Source organism: Geotrypetes seraphini, chromosome 5 (assembly GCF_902459505.1).
Source record: "Geotrypetes seraphini chromosome 5, aGeoSer1.1, whole genome shotgun sequence".
Classification (NCBI taxonomy): Eukaryota; Metazoa; Chordata; class Amphibia; order Gymnophiona; family Dermophiidae; genus Geotrypetes; species Geotrypetes seraphini.
Window position 1 is genome coordinate 163,228,003 of NC_047088.1, and position 22,991 is coordinate 163,250,993.

The window sequence follows — 22,991 nt, forward strand, 5'->3', positions numbered from 1 at the left end:
GCCGGTCGGTGGTGGGGGTGGCTGTGCTTTGGGGCCACGTTTTTGTGAGGGGGTGCATTTTTTTGACAGGCCTGCCTGTCTTTTTTATTCATTTTTTTATGGGGCAGATATTTTTTTTTTTTTTTTTTGTAACTGTTTATTTATAGCAAGAGAAAAACAGCACAGCAAAACATCAGGAAAATCCAACAACAATAATAATACAGGCAGGCAATCTGCAGAACAACAAAGCTCCTGATGTCGCCCCCCCTCCCCCCCCACCCCCCCTGTGACAGCACCCTGCTCCCCCCAAAAACCCAAGAACACCGCCAATAGGCACATTAACACCCCAACGTGAGGAAAAGTTGAAAGATCAGAAAAATCAGAAACGAAATGGACCAAAGGTCACAGACCCCCTATAAGAACCCCAATAAGACAAACCCCCACAAAACCCATCCGGCCGGAGCCAATGCCTCAGCTGATAACAGAACCATTCATCCCCAGACCCTCCATCGCCAAGTATCTCCCCCAAATATCGTGATATTGCTGCCATTTTCTATTCAACAGGGCCGAGAGCCGATATTTCTCACACACCCATCCCAATTTATCTCGCACCAGAGCTAAAGTAGGGGAAGCAGTACTGCGCCAGTGCTGAGCCACAGTCAGCCTAGCCGCTGTAAAAGCCAAGCGCTCCAATCTATCCTGGGTGTCATCTACCCCTCCAGAGGGAAACCCCAACAGGGCCACCTCAGCTCTTTTCGTGAGAGGCACTTGAAGGAGAGCCCCCACATACTTAAACACCTGGCTCCAGAAGTCTTGAATGGAGGGGCAACTCCACCACATATGAAAGAATGTTCCCCGCTGCCCACATCCCCTCCAACAGATGTGGTGGGGGTGGCTGTGCTTTGGGGCCACGTTTTTGTGAGGGGGTGCATTTTTTTGACAGGCCTGCCTGTCTTTTTTATTCATTTTTTTATGGGGCAGATATTTTACGTGTGTAACACACGCTAAATATCTGTGCCATGGAAAAAAATGAATAAAAAAGACAGGCAGGCTTGTCAAAATACCTGCAGACCTGACGGTAGAACACTTATGTACCTCTTAAATAGGAGCTAGTAAGTACTCCCATGCTAATCTTTTGCAAGTCCTGCATGCTAATGGAAAAATTAATGCAGGACCTACAAAATAAAAAAAAGCCCTAAATGCTGCTGCACTGAATCTGGGCTTAGCATATGGGAAAGTCCCATGTTAAAATGCACTAAGCCCAGGGCCCCAGTATATACTTTAGAGTAGATATAAGTGAGAATAATTTATGTTGTATCATTTCATCTGATCTTATCCATAAATAATTTGGGGCCCCTTTTATCAAGATGCGCTAGAGGTTTTTAGCACGAGCTGGCGCAGTAAATGCTCCAACACGCATAGAATTCCTATGAACGCTGGAGCACTTACCTCACTGGCCTACGCTAAAAACCTCTAGCGCAGCCTGATAAAAGGTGTGGGGTGGGGGAGAGTTTGATGTTTTGCTGCTCTGACTTTGCAGTTTTAAACCTTCTGTAAATTTCTGAATGTTCTACTTGGTTGATCTTACAATTTTGATGATCCTTTTATTTCAAAATACAATTCAAGATACAATCATTTGATTAATTTGGATGTGATCTTTTAAAGGGAATTAGTTGAACCACATTGCTTTGCATGTAAAATGAAGCTTATTTCTCAATTACAGCTTGGCTTATTCTGCTAATGTCTCATCATTAATTTGCCTGACAGACCTTGACCGCCCTAAAGGACTGACATTCACAGAGGTGGATGTCGATTCCATCAAACTTGCTTGGGAAAGCCCTGAGGGGCAAGTTACCAAGTACAGGGTGACTTACTCAAGTCCAGAGGATGGAATCCGTGAACTAGTGCCCGCACCAGACGGGGAAGATGACACTGCCGAGCTGCATGGCCTCAGGCCTGGTTCTGAGTACACAGTTAGTGTTGTTGCTTTACATGATGAGATGGAAAGCCAGCCCCTGACTGGAACACAAATCACAGGTATATGTTTTGTTATACCACGGCGGATGGCTACTGGAGCCATGCACCTTGCTCTTTTGTGTAAAGTCACCTTTACAAGGCTTCACTTCTGTAAAAGCTGCCTGCATGAGCAGAGATCATCAAGCAGAGCAGGTTGTCCTTTTTGTGCTTGAGTTAGTTTTGCTGTGGAAGGGAAATCAAAATTGTTATTGAAATAGGAAAGATTATATATAGAAACAATCAATATGATAGCAGATTAGGATAGTAAAACCCATCTGTATACTTTCCACATGTCTAGATTTTATCATGTTCAGTAACTCATTTAATTATTTTGATTAAGTATTTTGTCAGTTCTGGGTTGTTTTTTTTAATTTGTCTACTGTAAATGCCTCATTAATCATTTATACTGGCTTTTACAAAGCTGCGGTAGAGGTTTCTACCGTGGGCCGGCAAGGTAAATGTTTCAAGTTTCTTTATTTTTGATATACCATTTATCATACAGGTATCTAAACGGTTTACAATAAAATGAAATGTATATATATATATATGAAAAATATTTAAAAAATAAAAACTTATCTAAACTAACTCCCTCTTCTACAAAACTGCACTAGCAATTTCTAGCGCGGGGAGCCGCGCTGAATGGCCCACGCTGCTCCCAACACTCATAGGAACTCAATGAGCGTCAGGAGCAGCGCGGGCCATTCAGCGCGGCTCTCTCTGCGCTAAAAACCGCTAGCGCAGTTTCGTAGAAGAGGGGGTAAGAAAATGGGGAATATTTACGCATAGACGTACATGATGCATTAAGAGAGAATGGGAAGGAGAGGTTAATAAATACATCGAGACAAAAATAAATGCTCCGACACTCATAGAATTCCTGTGAGCATCGAATTATTTACGTTACCGGCCCACAGTAGAAACCTGTACTACAGCTTTGTAAAAGGAGCCCTTAGAGTTCCTTTTACTATGCTGTAGTAAGCACCTGCCAAGGCGTACTGTTAGTTCCGAATGTGCGCACGCAAACCATATACTAACCCCCTCTTCTACAAAACTGCACTAGCAGTTTCTAGCGCAGAGAGTTGCGCTGAATGGCCCGCGCTGCTCCTAACACTCATAGAATTCCTATGAGCGTCGGGAGCAGCACGGGCCATTCAGCGCAGCTTCCCGGGCTAGAAACTGCTAGTACAGTTTCGTAGAAGAGGGAGTAAATCATTTTTCAGAAATTTTCCGAAGGGGCATGTTGGGGGGGGGGAGGGCGGAGAGTGGGAAAGACAGTGCAGGATTAACACATGAGTCCTTAATAGATCTTTAATGAGTCCTTAAAATAGGTGGTGGTAAGGACTCGCATCCAAATTTTTGGTAGTGGCTGAGCATAGGGCCATCAGTTCGGAAAAAGGAAAATCAGCCATTTTCCAGCAGTAATAAAAATGGCTTTAGTGCATGGGAAAGACCCATGTTAGGGCACACCGAGGCCACATTTTACTGTATTTTGGTAAATAAAGCAGTTTTATCATCATAACCCACTGTAATGTATCAAAAATATTATCAGACATAATTTAGCCAATCATCAGGGGAATATGCTAAGGATAGGGAATTTCCTTTAAATGTCTAAATAAAGTATTAATAAATACATTTCAAACTGCAAGGTTTATCTAACATTCATAGATAACTAGACAAATATTGACCCCATTGACCCATATAATTTATTTAAATTCATTGGTTGCACATTCTAGGCTAGATGGCATTCATAAAATTTCACCGAAAAAATTCCACACGAAACATATTCTATAAACGGCGCTCCGTGTTGGGCAACTTTTTGGATGGAAATTTGCATGCCATTTATAGAATCTGAGGGTCTGTGCTGTAGTCTAATACTTGTAATCTAAGTATCTAATGTATCTCAATGTTAACAGCCATTCCTCCTCCGAAAAACCTGAACTTTGGTCAAGTGACTCCAACTAGTGTCATAGTTAGCTGGGATGCCCCTGCCATGAAGAAGCTCACTGGATATCGTGTGCGAGTGAATCCCAAGGAGAAGACTGGACCAATGAAAGAAATAAACCTCTCTCCAGACAGCACCTCTGCTGCAGTGACTGGATTAATGGTAATATTTTATTCATTTTACTTTTGCAACTTTTTATTTATTTATAATATTTCATTCATAATTTCATTCATAATATTTAAAAAAAAACACATTTGTAATGTTAACAAAGACACATGGAGTTAGACTTATCCAAGATAATAGAGAGAATTAGAACTAGAAATAAAGCAAAAACTTTTGAAAAAGTTTTGACCCTGGATCATAGATCATTAAACCCATAGAAAACCAAATTTTATGTACCATAAATTTTATCCATGTCCTCCTCTTCCCACCCCACATCTGTTCCTGTTGTCGTGTTTTCTCTCCTTTATATGGAAGCATATACTGTATCTTCTACTTTATTATCTAAGCTATTTTTCATATCAGTGCTATGATTTTATTTACTAACTGTGAGACCTTCACAGTGTGTTCAAGTTTCTCTTGAATTTGAAATCCAAGATACACTAGGAAGATAGGCTTTTTTTCAGTAAAGAATAGATCTACCATTGTCCTAGCTACTTTGCTAATTTTCCATTTGAGTAATGTTTTTGAAGTGGTAATTCGGAATAAACTAGTGACAGTCTAGCTTGATGTGTTCATCCAGTTGATGAACAGTGTTAGAAACATTAAGGCCCCCTTTTATCAAATTGCAGTGGAGCTTTTTATCACAGGCTGGCGAGGTAAATGTTCCGATACTCATAGGAATTGAATGAGTGTCAGAGCATTTACCTCATTGGCCTTCAATAAGCTCTACCATGGTTTGATAAAAGGGGCCCTAAGAAAACTTTTTAAAAATGTATTTACTTTGATATTTAGGGAATAGTGAATTATCCCAGGACAAGCAGGCAGCATATTCTCTACATGTGGGTGACGTCATCCACGGAGCCCCGTAGCGGACAGCCTCGCAAGCAAACTTGCTTGAAGATCTTCAAAGTTTGCGAGTGCTTCGACCAGGCCTTGTTTGGCCAGGGGGCCTTTCTTCCCTTATGTCCCGGCCTGTCACCGGTTTTAAAAAGTGCATACAGTGTGGTCGGGTGATCTCTATTACTGACCCCCATCGTTGGTGCATTCAGTGCCTGGGCTCCAACCACCGGACTGTTACTGGACACGGATATGCCTGCTCAATAGTCTAGAGAGGCTTCCCCCTCCTTCTCAGCTGCTCCGAGGTCCAGATCCTCGTCGCCTCCTGAGGGGCCTTCTTCTTCCAAGGCTTCCTCCTTTACCAAGTTCGTCTTTGACATGGGTAAGGCTCTTCAGCTGAATCTCCAGTCTGAATCCAGGTATACCCCAGAATATTTGGCTGAGATGGAGCTTCCTCATCTGCCCAGGGAATCTCTTCATCTCCCGCTGAATCCGGTCTTGAAGCAGACTTTCTTCAGGAATCTGGAGACGCCGTATGCCATTCCTGCTATCCCATCCAAAATGGAGCGTCGCTATCAGATGGTCCCTTGCAAGGGGTTTGAGAAAGCGCAGCTGTCCCATCAGTCCTTGGTTGTGGAATCTTCTTTAAAGAAGTCTCACCCATCCAAGGTCTATGCTGCTGTCACCCCCGGGCAGGGAAGAGCATATCATGGACAAGTTTGGCTGTCGTCTGTACCAGGACTCAATTATGGCGAACAGGGTCCTCAACTATAACTTCAACTTTACGTCCTACTTCAAGCACTGCATTAAGAACATGCTGTCTTTCCATGTTGATTTGGCGGCTCAACGCCTGCTGGAGTTCTGCCAGCTCCAGGAGACTTTTTTCTCAGATTCGTTTCTTTATGCTTTTGAATTATCATCTAGGGTTACGGCCTTTGCGGTGGCTATGCGTCGCTTGGCCTGGCTGCGCATAGTGGACATGGACCCCAACTTGCAAGATCATCTGGTGAATCTTCCTTGCTTGGGCAACAAGCTGTTCGATGACTCCATCGAGGCAGCTGCCAAACGCCTCTTGGAGCATGAGAGGTCCTTCGTCTCCCTGGTACGACCTAAGGCGAAGGCTCCTCCTGCTAAGCCGTACAAGCTATCTCCTCGGTGGGGGACTCCACAGATAGATCTGTTTGATCGGTGGGGGACTCCACAGATAGCTCTGTTTGCGTCTCTCCCTCAACCACAAGTTGCCTCGTTTCTACTCCAGGATTTATTCTCCTCACCGACTCGAGGCAGATGCTTTCCTTCTGGATTGGATGTACCTGTTTCTATATGCGTTCCCTCCATTCCCTCTGATTCTGAAGACTCTTGTCATGCTCAAGTCAGCCTACGCCACCATGATTCTGACAGCTCCTCGGTGGCCCAGTGCCAGGGAGCCTCTGCTTCTACCTATTTTTCCTTCTCTGCTTACTCAGAGTCAAGGTTCTCTGCTTCATCCCAACCTGCAGTCTCTACACAACAGCTTGGTTCCTCTCGACATGATTGCATCGTTCCAGTTTTCACAATCTGTACAGGATGTTCTCGAGGCTTCTCGGAAACAGTCCATTAGGCAATGTTACAATCAAAAGTGGACTAGATTTTCTTCTTGGTGTGCTACACATCGCAAGGAACTGCAGTCTGCTTCCTTGACTTCAGTGCTGGATTATCTGCTGCACTTGTCTGGGGCTGGTCTCAATTCAACATCTAATCGAGTCCACCTCAGTGCCATTGCTGCTTTTCATCAGCCAATTCATGGAAAACCTCTCTCTGTTCATCCTGTGGTTTCCTGGTTTATGAAGGGCCTTTTAAATGTCTAACCTCCACTCAAACCTCCTCCGGTGGTTTGGGATCTCAATGTTGTCCTTGATCGGTTAATGAAACCTCCATATGAGCTGATTGATAGAGCTCATTTGAAGTATCTCCCTTGGAAAGTAATGTTCCTTATTGCCTTCACGTCTACTCGCAGGATCAATGAGCTGCAAGCTTTGGTTGCGGATCCACCTTTCACTATTTTCCATCATGATAAGGTGGTCCTCCGTACCCATCCTAAATTCTTGCCTAAAGTGGTTTCAGATTTCCACCTCAACCAATCTATTGTTCTTCCTGTGTTTTTCCCAAAGCCTCATTTTCGTCCTGGAGAAGTGGTGCTTCATACTCTGGACTGTAAGCTTGCATTGGCTTTCTACTTGCAACGCACTCAAGCTCATCGGATGTCTCCTCAACTTTTCATATCTTTTGATCCGGATAGGTTGGGGCGTCCTGTTTTTAAGCGAACTGGTTGGCTGCTTGTATCTCTTTCTGCTAAGCTCAGGCTGGTCTCCCTCTGCAGGGTCGAGTCATGGGGCATAAGGTCAGAGCAATTGCGGTGTCTGTAGCTTTTCTCAGATCAACTCCTATTGAGGAAATCTGCAAGGCTGTCACTTGGTCCTCGGTTCATACATTCACCTCTCACTACTGTCTGGATACTTTTTCCAGACGTGATGGCCATTTTGGCCAGTCCGTTTTGCAAAATCTGTTCTCCTAAATTGCCAACTCTCCCACCGTCCCATTCTGGTTAGCTTGGAGGTCACCCACATGTAGAGAATATGCTGCCTGCTTGTCCTGGGATAAAGCACAGTTACTTACCGTAACAGATGTTATCCAGGGACAGCAGGCAGATATTCTCGTAACCCACCCACCTCCCTTGGTTGGCTTCTTTGCTAGCTATCTGAACTGAGGCCATGCTGAGGAGACGCCCTGACTCAGGCGGGAGGGCACTCACGCATGCGCAGTACAGCACTCGCAAACGTTGAAGATCTTCAAGCAAGTTTGTTTGCGAGGCTGTCTGCTACAGGGCTCTGTGGATGACGTCACCCACATGTAGAGAATATCTATCTGCCTGCTGTCCCTGGATAACACCTGTTACGGTAAGTAACTGTGCTTTCTGGGAGTTCAGCTGAATCTCCAAGCCTATCAGTAGGATGTGGAGGGGCATTTTCAATATGACATCTAAATCCTAGTTTAGACATTTTGTAGAACATGCATAAAAATCCAGTAGCAAACATGACCATTTTCAAAACTTCAAAATATCTATCTTTTTTTCCCCCCAATTCTTTATTATTTTCAAAACTTACAATAAGTGTAACAATAAATACCACATTTTATATATCAATAACACACTTAATATTCCATTAATATCCATTTCAGAATTAGTCCCCCTCCCTCCTGAACAATCACAATACAATCACATAAAATTTCTATAATGAACCCCAATATATCTAAATTCATTAATCTAACAGACCCCCATCCTCCCCCCTCCCGGATGTGCATGATATAGGGAAAAACATTAATTAAACATTACAGTATTTTGCTAATGGCTCCCAAATCTCCTGAGATTTCTTAAAATTCCCTTTCTGAATGGCTAATATTCTTTCCATTTTATACACAAGACACAATGAATTCCACCAAAAACTATAACTAAGCCTCGTCCAATTCTTCCAATTGCTCGTAATTTGTTGTATGGCAACTCCTGTCATCTAATATAATAAAACCCTAAGCGCGCATGCGCATTCTTACCTGCATGCTTCCGTTTTCCATGAGCTGTAGGGCCCTGCTGGCAAGAGTGCGCATGCGTGCTTCTACTCCCTCCCTCCCTTCCTCACTGTAACTTCGCTGCCATAGTTCGCCCCCCTCCCCCCGTGCACCCTTTCCCAGCGCACACGAACCCCCATTGACCCTCCCAACGCGAGACGCACAAACCTCCCAGCTCCAGCAGTGGCCGCATCACACTAAAGATGCTGCTTCGCGGCCTTCCCATGCTCTGATTTCCTCTGCCAGCGTCTCTGATGATGTCATCAGAGACACAGCAGAAGAAATCAGAGCATGGGAAGGCCACGAAGCAGTGTCTTTAATGTGATGCAGCCGCTGCCGTAGGCGACTGCCTACTCTTGCTTGATGGTTGGGCCAGCCCAAATGAGAAGAGCATGAACACTGAAGAAGACTATGATGGCGGTGAATGCTACAGTAGGGAAAGTCAGATGGTGACAAGCCAAATCAATCATCCGAGGTAAAGTAGGAAGAAGTGGAGAGATTTCCAGGGGCCCGGTATAAAAGGTGGCAGCAGTGGAGAGCTGAACCTGCATTGGGCCCTACAGTACACGAGGGGGCAATGTGGAGCCAGTGAGCCTGTGCTGCTGCCTTTGCTGTCTGGGACATCACAAAAGAAGGGACAGCAGCGGAGACCGAACCTAACTCACACTGGCCTTGGGGAATGGCAGAGAGGACAGGAAAGGGAAAGAATGCAAAAGGGGTACAACAGGGTCAGAGAGAGATGGTAGAGAGTGTGAAAGGGGGAAAGGAAGCGATGGAAATGGTAGGACCGCTGCTATTTTGGGGCACTGAGGGAGGAGGGGTTGGTACGTCAGGACCGCTGCTGCCTCCTCGGGTAATTAATGAGGGTCCAGGAGGCCAGATGGAGGGGGTCAGGGAATAGGTGGGGCTATTCTAGCACCCGTTACTGTAACAAATGTAACGGGCTAAAATACTAGTTATTAATAAAAGCCTGTTGTTTTTAGATGATATTTGACTTTTAGCTCTCATTGACATGCCAAAAAGCACAGTATCATAGGATAATGCCACTGGATTTTCTAACAAGCAATTTATTTGGCCCCATATTGATTTCCAAAAAGCCAAAATAAATGGACAGTAGAACAATAAATGATCTAAAGTCCCTGCTTCGAGATGACAATGCCAACATTTATTAGACTTAGAGCTATCCAACTTTTGTAACCGAACAGGGGTCCATAAGGCTCTATGTAACAGAAAAAACCAAGTTTGTCTCATAGATGCTGACATTGTACATCTCACCCTCCAAGTCCAGATTCGTGGCCATTGAGATGCAGGAATTTGGTGCTTAATCTCAATACTCCAAATGTCCCTAAGACCAGTTTTTGGTTTCTTATTTATAAATCCAGCTAACAATTTATATGCATATGCAGAGACCTTATATTTCCGATCTGAATAAGGAATACCCTGTATCTCCTTCGTTTGCTGTCTAACTGCCCTCCGCAAGCTAAAACATTCAGAGAGATTATTATTAATATACAGTCTAGCAAAAGGGGAACTATACAAGGATTGTTTGTTTTTCATTTGGATGTGTTTTTTTTCCCAGAAATAGTTCAGACAGATCAGGGGTCTCAAAGTCCCTCCTTGAGGGCCGCAATCCAGTCGGGTTTTCAGAATTTCCCCAATGAATATGCATGAGATCTATGTGCATGTACTGCTTTCAATGCATATTCATTGAGGAAATCTTGAAAACCAAACTGGATTGCGACCTTCAAGGAGGGACTTTGAGATCCCTGAAACAGATAGATGCACAGAGAATAGACGCATAGATCGCATTTTTTTAAAAACAAGAAAACATCTATCTTGTTTTTTAAAAAATGCGATCTATGCATCTACCTGTTTGAACTATTTTTGGGGAAAAAAACACATCCAAATGAAAAACACACAAAACAGAAAACTAGGAGCCAAGATGGCATTGAGGGCGGATGCTTGAAAGGAGCTTTCCAGTTCGTTACTCTGATTCAGAGTTCTGTACTCTTGATCATGGGAAAGCAGAAAGGAACTACCTATGTCTAGAAACCTCCACTTACAGGAGTCCCATTGCGTTTGACTCAGACCATGATCCCAAAATTGCTTACCTCCCAGGATGTAACTATGACTCCTGCCTTGGGAGGGAAGCCTGGAGCTGTGGTAAACCTCAGTGTAGACTAGACTTTGCTTAGACCAGAACAGCGTTCTGTGCCCCCATGCCCTGAAAGTGAAACAACTTGGAGAGAAGATGCACCACTGCAAAGTCAGAATGATGGCATTCTTCTTCAGAGTGGAGGAAACAGCGGTTCTGGAGCCCTTTGTGAGTGACAGATCTGTCTTGAGTGAGTCCCATGCTGTTACAGGGTCAGTTGCTACTGGAATAAATAGTTTTGTGCTTGGGGTATTGCAGAAGCCAGTAGTAGTGTATATGAATGCCTTGTGGGAGGCTATACAGGCCCTAGACAACTCTGTGAAATCTTCATTTTTGGAAATGAAGAAAGATATCAAGAATATGCAAGCCAAGGCTCAAGTTCACAAGGTACAAGCCTTGCAACATGAAAACACCTGCAATCTCATGAAAAGAGACTGGAAGAAATAAAGAACAAGGGAGATGAAGGAAAGGGAGGGATGAGGCTTATCCATAAAAGTTTGTCCAGAGCAGCATAGGTGGTTAAAGCAGTCATGGCTGCAGTAATATCATTCTTGAAGCACAAATTTGTTCCAACTGAAAAAAATCTAGGGCCCAATAATTAGAAAATTCAGAGCTCCTATGACAGCCTTCTAAATTTGTGCCCTATTTTCAGTCAGACAGGAGCTTAATTTTCCAGCTGAAAATTTCATCTTAAATTTAAGAGGTAGGAGCATAAATTCTTTGAATATTGGGCCTCAAATCTTTAGCTAATCATACTTTGGCTTGGCATTTATTGATTAAACAACAGATATATTTTTCATTTTCTCTATCTAATCATTGTAAAATGTGCTTATTTTTATATCTAGGTGGCAACTAAATATGACATCAATGTGTATAGTCTGATGGACTCCCTGATCAGCATTCCTTTATTGGGGTCATTCACAACCTTAGAAAGTAAGTGCTTCTTTTTAGATTTATTGGTCATTAAACTGTGAGAAATGTAATCATTATGATGCATTCTTTTTTTTGGGGGGGGGAGGGCTGGCAGGTTTCTCCTAGACCTTCCGGCTTCTTATTCATTTGAATCCAGAGTTTACTGGTGCTATAGTAACATTAACCATGGCACACAATCACTGTGAGTCAGCCAGGTTTGTACACTTCTCCCTCCGTATTTGCAGTTTCAGCAATCGCGGTTTTGATTAGTCACGGTTTTTAGCTTGCTGGCTCCTCCCCCAAATTATGTCAGCTTGCATAGAGAAATCACTGTTTCCAAGCGTTTACATAGACAATCGATGATTCCCAGCACTTTCTTCACCGTTTTTTGCCTTCTCTTTCAGGAACAGACAAGGTCTCCCACCATGTTATTTGCAGTTTCACCATATTCATGATGGTTTTTAATAGAAAATAGTGAATAATATATAAAAAAGTTATTTGCGGTTTTTCTGTATTCGTGGGTCTGGTAATCCCTATCACAGCGAATATGGTGTAAAAGTTGTTTAATCCATAAATGACTTTATTCTGTGGTGATACTTTAACAGTTGTTTTTCCCTCTTGACTTTTTATTCCTTTTGGCATTTACTAACAGCAGATGCCCATATTTCCTTTTAGATGTCAGCTCCCCTCGTAGACCTCGTGTTACAGATGTCACTGAGACGACAATCACAATTATGTGGCGTACCAAAACTGAAACTATCACTGGGTTCCAGATTGATGCTATACCAACAAATGGACAGAATCCAATCCAGAGAACAATTGGCCCTGACGTTCGAAGCTATACAATTACTGGTAAGATCCTTTATGAAAGAAGAACATTGGTTTATTCTTCTCTAGAAATGAGGTCTTTCCGAGTCCCCTTAATGTAGAGATAGGTCACTTATATACGAGGTAAATTGCACTTTATAAACTCCAAAAGGAGATTCTCTGGCCCAATGCAGTTGCTGAGAAGAACATTAGCAAGAGGTTTTCTCCAACAAATCTTGGTGTAAGGGTAAATTTAATTCCTATCATGGTACACAACAATGGAATGGCAAGAACACAGCAGTAGCAATAACTCACTCAAACTTGTAGTTACTTAGATTTCATAGTTTCCTAGGAAATATCACGGCAACCCCAAATAAAAATGGAGAAAAAAGCCTAATACTTAAGTAAAAACTACTATATTCAAATAGTATTAGGCTGTCATAATTATTATCACAGGCAAAAAGCAAATAACAAGTATTTTACAGAATGAAAACATGGTACTAATTTGTAGCTTTTAGAGCTGCTATTTCTTCCAGTAGAGGTGGTAGGTGGATGTGTGTGTTCTAATGTATCTGGTTTTAAATGCAGGTTTGCAGCCAGGCACTGATTACAAGATCTATATTTATACTCTGAATGAGAATGCCCGCAGCTCTCCAGTAATCCTGGATGCTTCAACAGGTAATCTGATATGGATCAAAATTAATTTGTTATATTCATGGGTGATATTGCTATTATCAGTCTAATTGTATAAATGATGCTAAAATTTGCATACAGAAAATTGGATGTGTGAAATTTAATTGAATAATAAGCCAATTAGCACTGATAATTGGGTGCTAATAATTATTGATACTAATTGGCATTAATTAATATTTATGCATGAATTTGTAGGCACTGGGATCTGCCCATAAATTTTATGTGCAGTTCTAAAAAGAGGGCGTGACCATGGAAGGGTCATGGGCAGATTGAGGCGTTCCTGTAATTTATGTATGCTGTTCAGAATAAGAGAAGCACAGTAAGCGCTGATGTTCACAGAGACAAGGTTTGTTGAAACAAGTGTGTTGCAATGAATGACTCGACACAAGTCATGTTTCGGCCAACTGGCCTGCATCAGGAGTCAGTATTTGCTGAAGGGTATTGCTACCCTGAGTAAGCCCCCCTCTTACTATCAGAAATTAAGCAGGGTCGGTCCTGGCTAGTGCCTGGATGGGAGACCACCTGGGAATACCAGGTGCTGTAGGCTGAGGGGCCCTATGTTGAGCAACGGCAACATTTTTGGAGCCACACATTGCACAGGAGAAAGCAATGGCAAACCACTCCTGTATTCTGACATGAAACCTCACAGGGTGGATTCCTGACTGTGCATGTTGCCATGAGTTGGTGGCCGACTTGGTGGCATAATCCATCCATCCATTGCTGTATTAAGCATAAACATGGCACAAGATACTCGGATCTGTGAAAAATCAATAATATGACGAAACACACTTTTCACAAGAATAAAGATATGGTAATGTCATGTAAAGAATGTAGGCAGTGCTGCTTCAGTTCCAAGGAGAAAGTTCAGATTGAACTGGAGGAAAAGCCTCAGATAAAGGCCCTCCCACCACCACAATGGTGGAAAAAGGTGGTCGGGTGATAACCTCACTGGCAAAAACCTCCGTTGTACTCCCAAATGAAAAAACTGTAAGCAGGGCTGTCTATGCTTGATAGAAGAAAAAAACTTTCTACTTATCTCATTGATCGGTACACCGACGATGGCCAGCGTTTCACTAACTTGCTGCCTCAGGGTGTATCAAAAGTCCGATCAAAACTAAAGCCAGAAAAGAAAATTACATCAGAATACTGGACATAAAGCAAGACTTCAAAGCAATCTTCAGAAGCCACTATGACATACCTTTAAGCAGGACGCCGTAATGTCTCATCTGATCAAAAAGATGGCTGCACCATGACTGTACCGGGTTAAGAACTCCCGGGGAGTGACGTCAAACCCCGGAAAGTGTCTGTGCAGTAAAACAGCTGACTAAGCTGCTGACAAAGGAGGAGGGTAGCGCGGTCAGAGAAAAATATTCTTTAAGCAGAAAACAAAAATCCTCTCATAACTTTTCATACATAAAGAGGAAAGAAGAAACTGTCTGTCGGACCCCGCGAACGATCCTAAAAAGACTGACAGAAAAATCAAAATCAAAAGAAAGTCAAAAGAAAACATTCCATTCTAATTTTTGATTTTGTCCATTTGGTTCTTCACTGTCCAATTTGTAAATCCAAGCTTGTTCAGCCCGAAAAAGTCGCTGTTGTCGATCGGAGCAGTTGTCAATAGTGTGATCAATCACGCAAAATTGTAAGTCAGTAAATGAATGATTTTGCTCCAAACAGTGTGTGACCATAGGAGCTTGAAGACGATTATTCCGAAGGCAACTTTTATGCTCAGTAGCCCGTGTTCTAAAAGGACGGGTGGTCTGGCCCACATAGATCTTAGGACAGGGGCAAATAAAAACATATACTACATATGTCGAGTTACATGACGTGATAATGATGTGTTGTAGCTCAAATGATTGACCTGAGCACGGGTGAACAAAAAACTTCCTCAATTCCCGTGTTATTGAACATGTAGAACATTTGCCACACTTAAAGTGGCCACCGGGATGATCAGTAGTTGTATGAAGCTCAGTGGGATCAGATGGGCTTAAAAGCTCTTTGAAATTCTTTTGGCGAGAATATGCCATTCTTAAATGAGTGTCACTAAATGTTGGATGTAACTCCATTACATCCCAATGGTGTCGTAAAATCTTTGTGATGTTGTTAATGTTGGGAGAATATTCCAAAACACATGTAACAATGTTCTCCATATCTTCCTTATTATCATTCCTAGGAAGGAATAAGAGGTCTCTGTTCATAAATTTAGCCCTTTTGTAGGCTTTTTTCAATACAGTTGGAGGATACCCTCTGTTCTTTAACCGGGTGTACAATTGCTTGCTGTTAAATTTGTAGTCTGACATATCAGAGCATAGACGTCTGTACCGAAAGAATTGTGACGTCGGTAAGCTTCGTTTAAGTGCTGTGGGGTGGTTACTGGAGAAACTGAGAAAAGTATTTCTATCAGTGTTTTTTCTATAAACAGTGGTTTGGATAGAACTATTACCTCGAACAACCTTAACATCTAAAAAAGAGATGGAGTTTGGATGACACTCCATGCTGAACTCTACTTTCTGGTGCCTGGAATTTAACCAGATGTAGAATTGGTCAAGTTCCTCTCTAGAACCTCTCCAGATGACAAAAATATCGTCAATAAAACGTAGCCATGTAAGAATCTTGTCCGAAAAGGGATTGTTCACAATCCATACATCCTCAAATTTTTGCATGAAGAGATTGGCTACAGAGGGTGCTATGGTTGCCCCCATGGCTACTCCAGAGATCTGTTGAAAAAATTTTTCTTGAAACCTAAAGTAGTTATTTTTCATGGCCATAGTCAAAAATTGTATTAAGAGATGAATGGGAATTCTACTGTTGCTAATGTTGTTTTGAAGAAATTCCTCCACAATAGTAATAACTTCATCTTGAGGGATGATGGTATGCAGTGATTTCACATCAAATGTGACAAAAAAGGTTATGTCATCTAAGTTAGTGATTTCTGAGAGTTTAATCAAAAATTGTGACGAATCACGTAGATAAGAAAATCCTTTGGTAACTATGGGACGAAGAAACATATCAACAAAGGAGGAGAGAGGCTCAAGAACAGACCCTCTGCTGGATACTATGGGTCGCCCAAGAGGGTTTTCTATGTCCTTATGAATCTTTGGTAGGGCATAGAATACCGGAATCCTTGGATTCACCACATTTAAATACTCATATTCCTTTTTAGTCAGAAAGCCACTGTCTAAAGCAAAGGACGTAAGAGATTGTATTTCAAGGGCTAGATTAGGGGTGGGATCTACTGCCAGCTCTCTGTAGTCTGTGGGTGCTTTTAATAGCCTAAAGACTTCAGCCTTGTATTTCGCCATGTCTAAGACTACAACACCTCCCCCTTTATCAGCCCTGCAAATTCTAATCTGACGGTTTATTCTGAGTTGTTTCAGAGCTATGAATTCTTCACGTGATAAGTTATAAGGTTGATATCTTTTCCTCCTTTTGTTGGTAAATTTCTTCACATCTCTAATCACTAGTTCTTTGTACAGCATCAGGTGGGGACTAGGAGGTGTCGGAGGAGTCCAAGTAGATTTCTTACTCATGACAGAGTCATCTGTGCTGGTGAAGGAGTGTTCAAAAAAATATTCTTTCAAGTGGAGCTTTCTAAAAAACCTTTCAATATCAATTCGTAATTTGAAAGTTTGTAGAGGTTGGACCGGAACAAATGTGAGGCCACGGGACAGAACAGAAATTTCAATTGGATTTAAAGTGTATGAAGAAAGATTAAATACTACTTGTTCTTTGATCTGCTCGACTTGTCCCGTTGAGCTCGTGTGGTTGGTTGTTTCGTGGTCCGTCCTCTTTGTTTTCCTTTTGTTCTGTTTTGCCCTGTCCCTCCGGTGTTGTCCTGTTCTAAAAAATCCTCCTCTGAATTTGATAAAAATCCCCCTTCTGATGGGTCAGAGGATTCAAATTCTCTTCGTTTTTGTTTTGGTGGATTAGTTAACCAGGGATATACTCTTTTTTTAGCGTAGTCTTCTTCGTCTCGTTTGAATTTTTTAATTTTGTTCTTTTGAAGATTACTTCTGAAAGAATCGATCTTTTTCTGTGTGTCAGCTAATTCTTTATCAAAAATATCAGTGTCTAAATTGCTTTTCAGTTCCCCAAGTTTCGTGTCAAGATCAAATTGTATATTTTCTGTAGTTACTCTGGTCTTCTCAATGATAAGTACTATAAGGTCTAGTGAGCATTTATTCAAGATCCCAGCCCATTGTGTTAAGAATGTGGAATCTTCTGTGAATAAAGTGGGTGCTTTAGCGATCCTTAAACCCCTGGGGATAAATTCTTTTTTGCAGTATTCTAGCAATGTAGCTCCATGCAATGTGGCTCTAACTAATTTTTTTGCTAGATTCATATATTCAACCCAGGTGGCATTGACACTTAAAGTTTCTGGGAGCTGAAAAACTGAAGGTCTTTGTAATAGATCTGATACAAAATCTGTGGTAAAGCCAAACCCAGTCTGCCAGCCATGGGAGGCCATTAATCCTATTTCCTAAATATATAGCACAAGATACTCGGATCTGTGAAAAATCAATAATATGACGAAACACACTTTTCACAAGAATAAAGATATGGTAAATGTCATGTAAAGAATGTAGGCAGTGCTGCTTCAGTTCCAAGGAGAAAGTTCAGATTGAACTGGAGGAAAATCTGCTATCGATTCCATCATTAAAAATTATTAATACGAGGAGACAATTTATTTTTTCTTGTAAGGCACCGCAAACATGGAACGCCCTCCCTATTTCTTTACGGGAGGAGAAAGAACTTGGAAAATTTAAAACTGAGCTAAAAACCTTCCTTTTTAAAGATGCCTTTTCAACATAATTTTACGCTTCATGAATTATATTTTACTTGGTTATACCTGTTTTAACTATTTCCCTTTTGTATTTTCCCTCAATGTTTCTTCTTTACTTTAAAAATTGTATTTCATCCCTCCTTTCCTTATGTTTATTAATGTCAAATTAAGAGTATTTAACCATTATTTAAATATTGTAAGTATTGTAATGTATTACATTGTTGTTGTTTTTTTATTTTTTTTTTAATTGTAAATTTTAAAATGTACATCGCTTAGAATATTTGATTAAGCGATTGATCAAGTCACCTAATAAACTTGAACTTGAAACTTGAAAAGCCTCAGATAAAGGCCCTCCCACCACCACAATGGTGGAAAAAGGTGGTCGGGTGATAACCTCACTGGCAAAAACCTCCGTTGTACTCCCAAATGAAAAAACTGTAAGCAGGGCTGTCTATGCTTGATAGAAGAAAAAAACTTTCTACTTATCTCATTGATCGGTACTTAAAGGTATGTCATAGTGGCTTCTGAAGATTGCTTTGAAGTCTCGATTTTCTTTTCTGGCTTTAGTTTTGATCGGACTTTTGATACACCCTGAGGCAGCAAGTTAGTGAAACGCTGGCCATCGTCGGTGTACCAATCAATGAGATAAGTAGAAAGTTTTTTTCTTCTATCAAGCATAGACAGCCCTGCTTACAGTTTTTTCATTTGGGAGTACAACGGAGGTTTTTGCCAGTGAGGTTATCACCCGACCACCTTTTTCCACCATTGTGGTGGTGGGAGGGCCTTTATCTGAGGCTTTTCCTCCAGTTCAATCTGAACTTTCTCCTTGGAACTGAAGCAGCACTGCCTACATTCTTTACATGACATTATCATATCTTTATTCTTAAGCATAAACATGGAACATGAATGTGAAACGGCAGGAATCCTGTATAAGAAAACCATTGTAAATGGTACTAATGATGCTCGTCTTTGTGATCACCATCAGCGCCTACTGTGTTGCCATCTACTCCATTATTGCTTGGTGATACTTTTCTCATGGAAGACTATTGTTCTGTTTGTTTTCCTATAGACTAAGGGGATCCATATATAATTTAGGCATGAGGATTTGCACCAGAGTTCAGTTGGTTTAAATTCTTGTACCTAAAGTTAGGTGCAAATGCCATCGCTAAGCACTATTATATAAACTGCCTAAATTTCAGAGCCGTTTATAGAATAGCACTTAGCGCATTTTGTAGTTGGCATCAATTTTGCAGTGCCTTTACAGAACTGAGTCCTGTTAGTTTTCAGTGAACTTACCATTGTTTTTTTTTTTTTACCAATTTTGATGATTTACAAAATAAACTTGATTAGCTTTGCAAGTAGCTGCAAGAAGGAGTGGCCTAGTGGTTAGAGCTATAGCCTCAGCACCCTGAAGTTGTGGGTTCAAGCCCCACACTGCTCCTTGTGACCTTGAATAAGTCACTCAATCCTCCATTGCCCCAGGTACATTAGATAGATTGTAATCCCACTGGGACATATAAGGGTCCTTTTACGAAGGTGCGTTAGGACCTTAACGCGCAGAATAGCGCGCGCTAGCCACTACCCCCTCCTCTTGAGCAGGCGGTAGTTTTTCAGCTAGCACACGCTACAGTGCACGCTAATCTGGTACGTGCGCTAAAAACACTAGTGCACCTTCGTAAAAGGAGCCCATAGGGATAAATGACTGAGTACATGAATGTAAACCACATAAACAATTAATAGGCAGTATATAAATAAAATAACTATAGTGAAGAAAATTATTTTGGTTTTGTATATGTTCTCTCCCTGTATTGCTGCTTTGCTGCTAGAGGTAATTTGCTAATTTTTTTTAAACAAAATAGTAAGACTATGCCTGAGACTCAGTAAGCTGCTGAAACAATACAAAAAGAGGAGTTTTGTTTTTCTAACTGGGGTTTGTTTTTTTTTTTTTTTGTTTTGTTCCTTTAGGAATAGACTCTCCATCCAAATTGCGCTTCCTCACAGCTACCAGCAACTCCTTACTCTTTTCCTGGCTGCCACCCCGTGCTAGTCTGACTGGCTATATTATCAAATATGAGAAGGTTGGAGGACCAACCAGGGAGCTGTTCCCTCGCCCTCCTGCTGATGCCACGGAGGCCACACTTACAAGTAGGGTCTACTGTTTATGTTTATTTACAATACAGTCAAACCTCGGTTTGCGAGTAATGCGGTTTGCGAGTGTTTTGCAAGGCAAGCAAAACACTCGAGCAAACTGTAACTCGCAAACCGAGCATTGACTCGATTTGCGAGCCCCCACCCGATCTGACCCCGGGAACCAGCAGTATTGCTCCCCCCAAGGCCACCGGTGCTGCTCCCTCCCTTCATAATCGCCTCCTCCCCCCCTTCCACTGACCGGCCCTGTCCTTACCCGTGCACTGCCGGTGTTAGAAAGTGCCTGCCGCCGGTTTTCTGCTGGGCTGCTGCTGGGCCTTGAGCATCTGCGCATGCTCAAGGCCTTCCAGATCTCACCCTCTCAGAGATTCTCATGAGGCTCGAGATCTCATGAGAATCTCAGAGATCGAGAGATCCAGAAGGTCTTGAATATGCGCAGATGCTCAAGGACCAGTAGCAGCCCAGCAGAAAACCGGCGGTAGGCACATTCTAATACCGGCGGCGCAAGGGTAAGGACAGAGCCGGTCAGTGGGAAGGGGGAGGAGGTGATCGCGAAGAGAGGGAGCAGTGCCGGTGGCCTCTGGGGGGGAGCAATACTTCCGGTTCCTGGGGTTGGGTCGGGTCAGGGGTCGGGTGGAATGAATCATCCAAGTTGCCATTATGGCCTATGGGGAATGTTGCTTTGCTATACAAGTACTTTGGATTGCGAGCATGCTTCTGGAACGAATTATGCTCGCAAACCAAGGTACCACTGTATTTCATAAATCTTTAAATTTAGACAACATAAAATCAAATTGACATAGGAAAAGAACTCTAAAACAAAAATGACAATCTGAATAAAGGAAATAACATAGTTATTGCTCCTACCATCCATTCCCTAGAGTTCTTTAGTAAGGATTAAATGACATGGAGAATAGGTAAATTTTCAGATCTGCCCTAACCCCCTCTTTTACTAAGGCGCACTAGCCGTTTTAGCACGCGCTAAACGCATGCATAGAATATAAAAGACACGTTAACATTTAGCGCACGCTACAATGACTAGCATGCCTTAGAAAAGGACCCCTAAATTTTTTATGGGACATTTCAGATTGAAGTCCCAAGGGCAGACCATTCCAAAGAGAAGCTGCCGGGGGTAAAAAAACACTGGCTCTAGTAGACTGCCAGTGTGCTTTGCATGGGAAGGAAGGACTGATTGATGGTCATTTAATGAACGTAAGATCTGTGAAGATATAGAGTATGGATGAGATTAAATAAAGTCTGAGGTTCCCTTCTGAAGTACTCTGAAGATTAGGTGCAAAATTTTGAACTGTATTCTGAAAAAAAGACAGAAGCCAGTGTAGGCAACAGAACAGATGTAACATAATTCCAACATTTAGCTCTTTTCAAAGTAAATTGAGGCAAACCAGCACAGATTATGTTACAATAGTCTGACCTTCAGTGTGGTAGAAAGTATGTAGAGCATCTAAGTTAAGGAAAAGGCGAACTGAAGAGAGCTGGCCAAAAAAAAATACCAACCCATCAAAGTATAGAGGAAATTTGTTTGGCAAAAGACCTCAGTGTATATATGGACAATGGTGCTCCGAAGTAAAACTAGGGACACTGTATTCTCTATCAATGTTCATTAAAAAAAATTCCACCTTTTTCATAAAACAGTCCCATTCGCATCAAGTTTCATACACAGTGGAAGCATTGTTTCAGCCCACTATAGTCAAAAGAAGAGGCACTTAAGGAGCCATCAAGTTCATTTTTTTTGACTTCTTCAATTCCTTCAATATATAATTATAATTAATTAGTGATGATCCTCCTCTTAAACCCGGCAGGATACCTGTTTCGCAAATGGAAAAAAACAACAACTTCCTAACCTCCCTACTAGTAGAAGTACCTACCTCCTGTTGTCTTTTTGAGTTTACATGGTTATCAAGACTTAGAGCTCCTTTTACGAAGGTGCGCTAGCGGTTTTATCGCACGCACCGGATTAGTGCACACTATAGCGCACGCTAGACAAAAATCTAACGCCTGCTCAAAAGGAGGCGGTAGCAGCTAGCGCATGCGGCAATTTAGCGCGTGCTATTCCACGCGTTAAGGCCCTAGCGCACCTTCGTAAAAGGAGCCCTTACTGTTTTGTTTTGCTTTGACTGTTCTGTAGTTGCTCTTTTGCACTCTTCAGAAGCTGCTTTCCTAGGCAACAGCTTAGTCCTGCCCAGTGTTTGAGCTGGCCCTGTCCTCTTCTAACTGAGTCAAACCCTTGCAGCAACAGCCCTCAGTCAGTGGCTATATACTATGACTGCCTTTGAAAACCAGTTAACATGGGCTCTAAATCTGGCCCAAGGTGAGGCTCCCTCCCCTCTTGGAACTGTGAATATTGCCTCAGTAATACCGGTCAGTTTAAGGAAAGGAATGCATGTGCCTAGGATTACCATATGGCTCCAGAAAAAGGAGGACGGATTGAGACATCCGGGTTTTACTTTCATTGAAAGCTAAGGAAATAAGGAGGACAGACTGAGACATCTAGGTTTAATTCCATCAAAAGCACTGGAAGTAAAACCCGGATGTCTCAATCCGTCCTCCTTTTTCTGGAGCCATATGGTAACTCTAGAATAACCAAATGAACCCCAGGCACTGATAGATGACTTGAAAATCAGTGAAAAACATGGAACTGTGTTTTTCACTGAGCTGGAGTGCCTACTGGCACCTAAGACCTGGCACTGTTTAGAGAATTTGGGCCTAAATGTTGACATCTCCTCTACAGAATTATTCCTTTACTACCTTACAATCTAAAAAAATTATCTGCGAGAAATAATAAGCTTAGGTGCCAGCACCATTATGGTGGTATTGGCACCAACACTCATAGGAATTCTATGAGCTTCAGTTAATACTGCCATGGCCGGTGGTTAATAAAAGCCTAACGCGGCTTCATAAAAAAGTGGGTGGGGGTTAAATTTTTTTAAGATGCTCTAAAG

The 22,991-nt window shown here is 42.0% G+C and overlaps 1 protein-coding gene across 9 annotated transcripts in view; it reads left to right on the forward strand.

Annotated features, from left to right (window-relative positions):
• The window catches only part of FN1 (fibronectin 1), a 361,029-nt gene that overhangs the window by 291,167 nt on the left and 46,871 nt on the right, over positions 1 to 22,991 (forward strand). For 5 of the 9 annotated variants that reach the window (XM_033945944.1, XM_033945938.1, XM_033945939.1 and 2 more), the window contains 6 exons: positions 1,747 to 2,016; positions 3,906 to 4,096; positions 11,534 to 11,621; positions 12,276 to 12,452; positions 12,996 to 13,085; positions 19,849 to 20,028. In XM_033945944.1, the coding sequence (XP_033801835.1) occupies positions 1,747 to 2,016; positions 3,906 to 4,096; positions 11,534 to 11,621; positions 12,276 to 12,452; positions 12,996 to 13,085; positions 19,849 to 20,028 (996 nt within the window). The remainder of the gene's footprint in view (positions 1 to 1,746; positions 2,017 to 3,905; positions 4,097 to 11,533; positions 11,622 to 12,275; positions 12,453 to 12,995; positions 13,086 to 19,848; positions 20,029 to 22,991) is intronic. The other 4 variants (XM_033945941.1, XM_033945943.1, XM_033945945.1 and 1 more) reach the window with 1 other exon arrangement.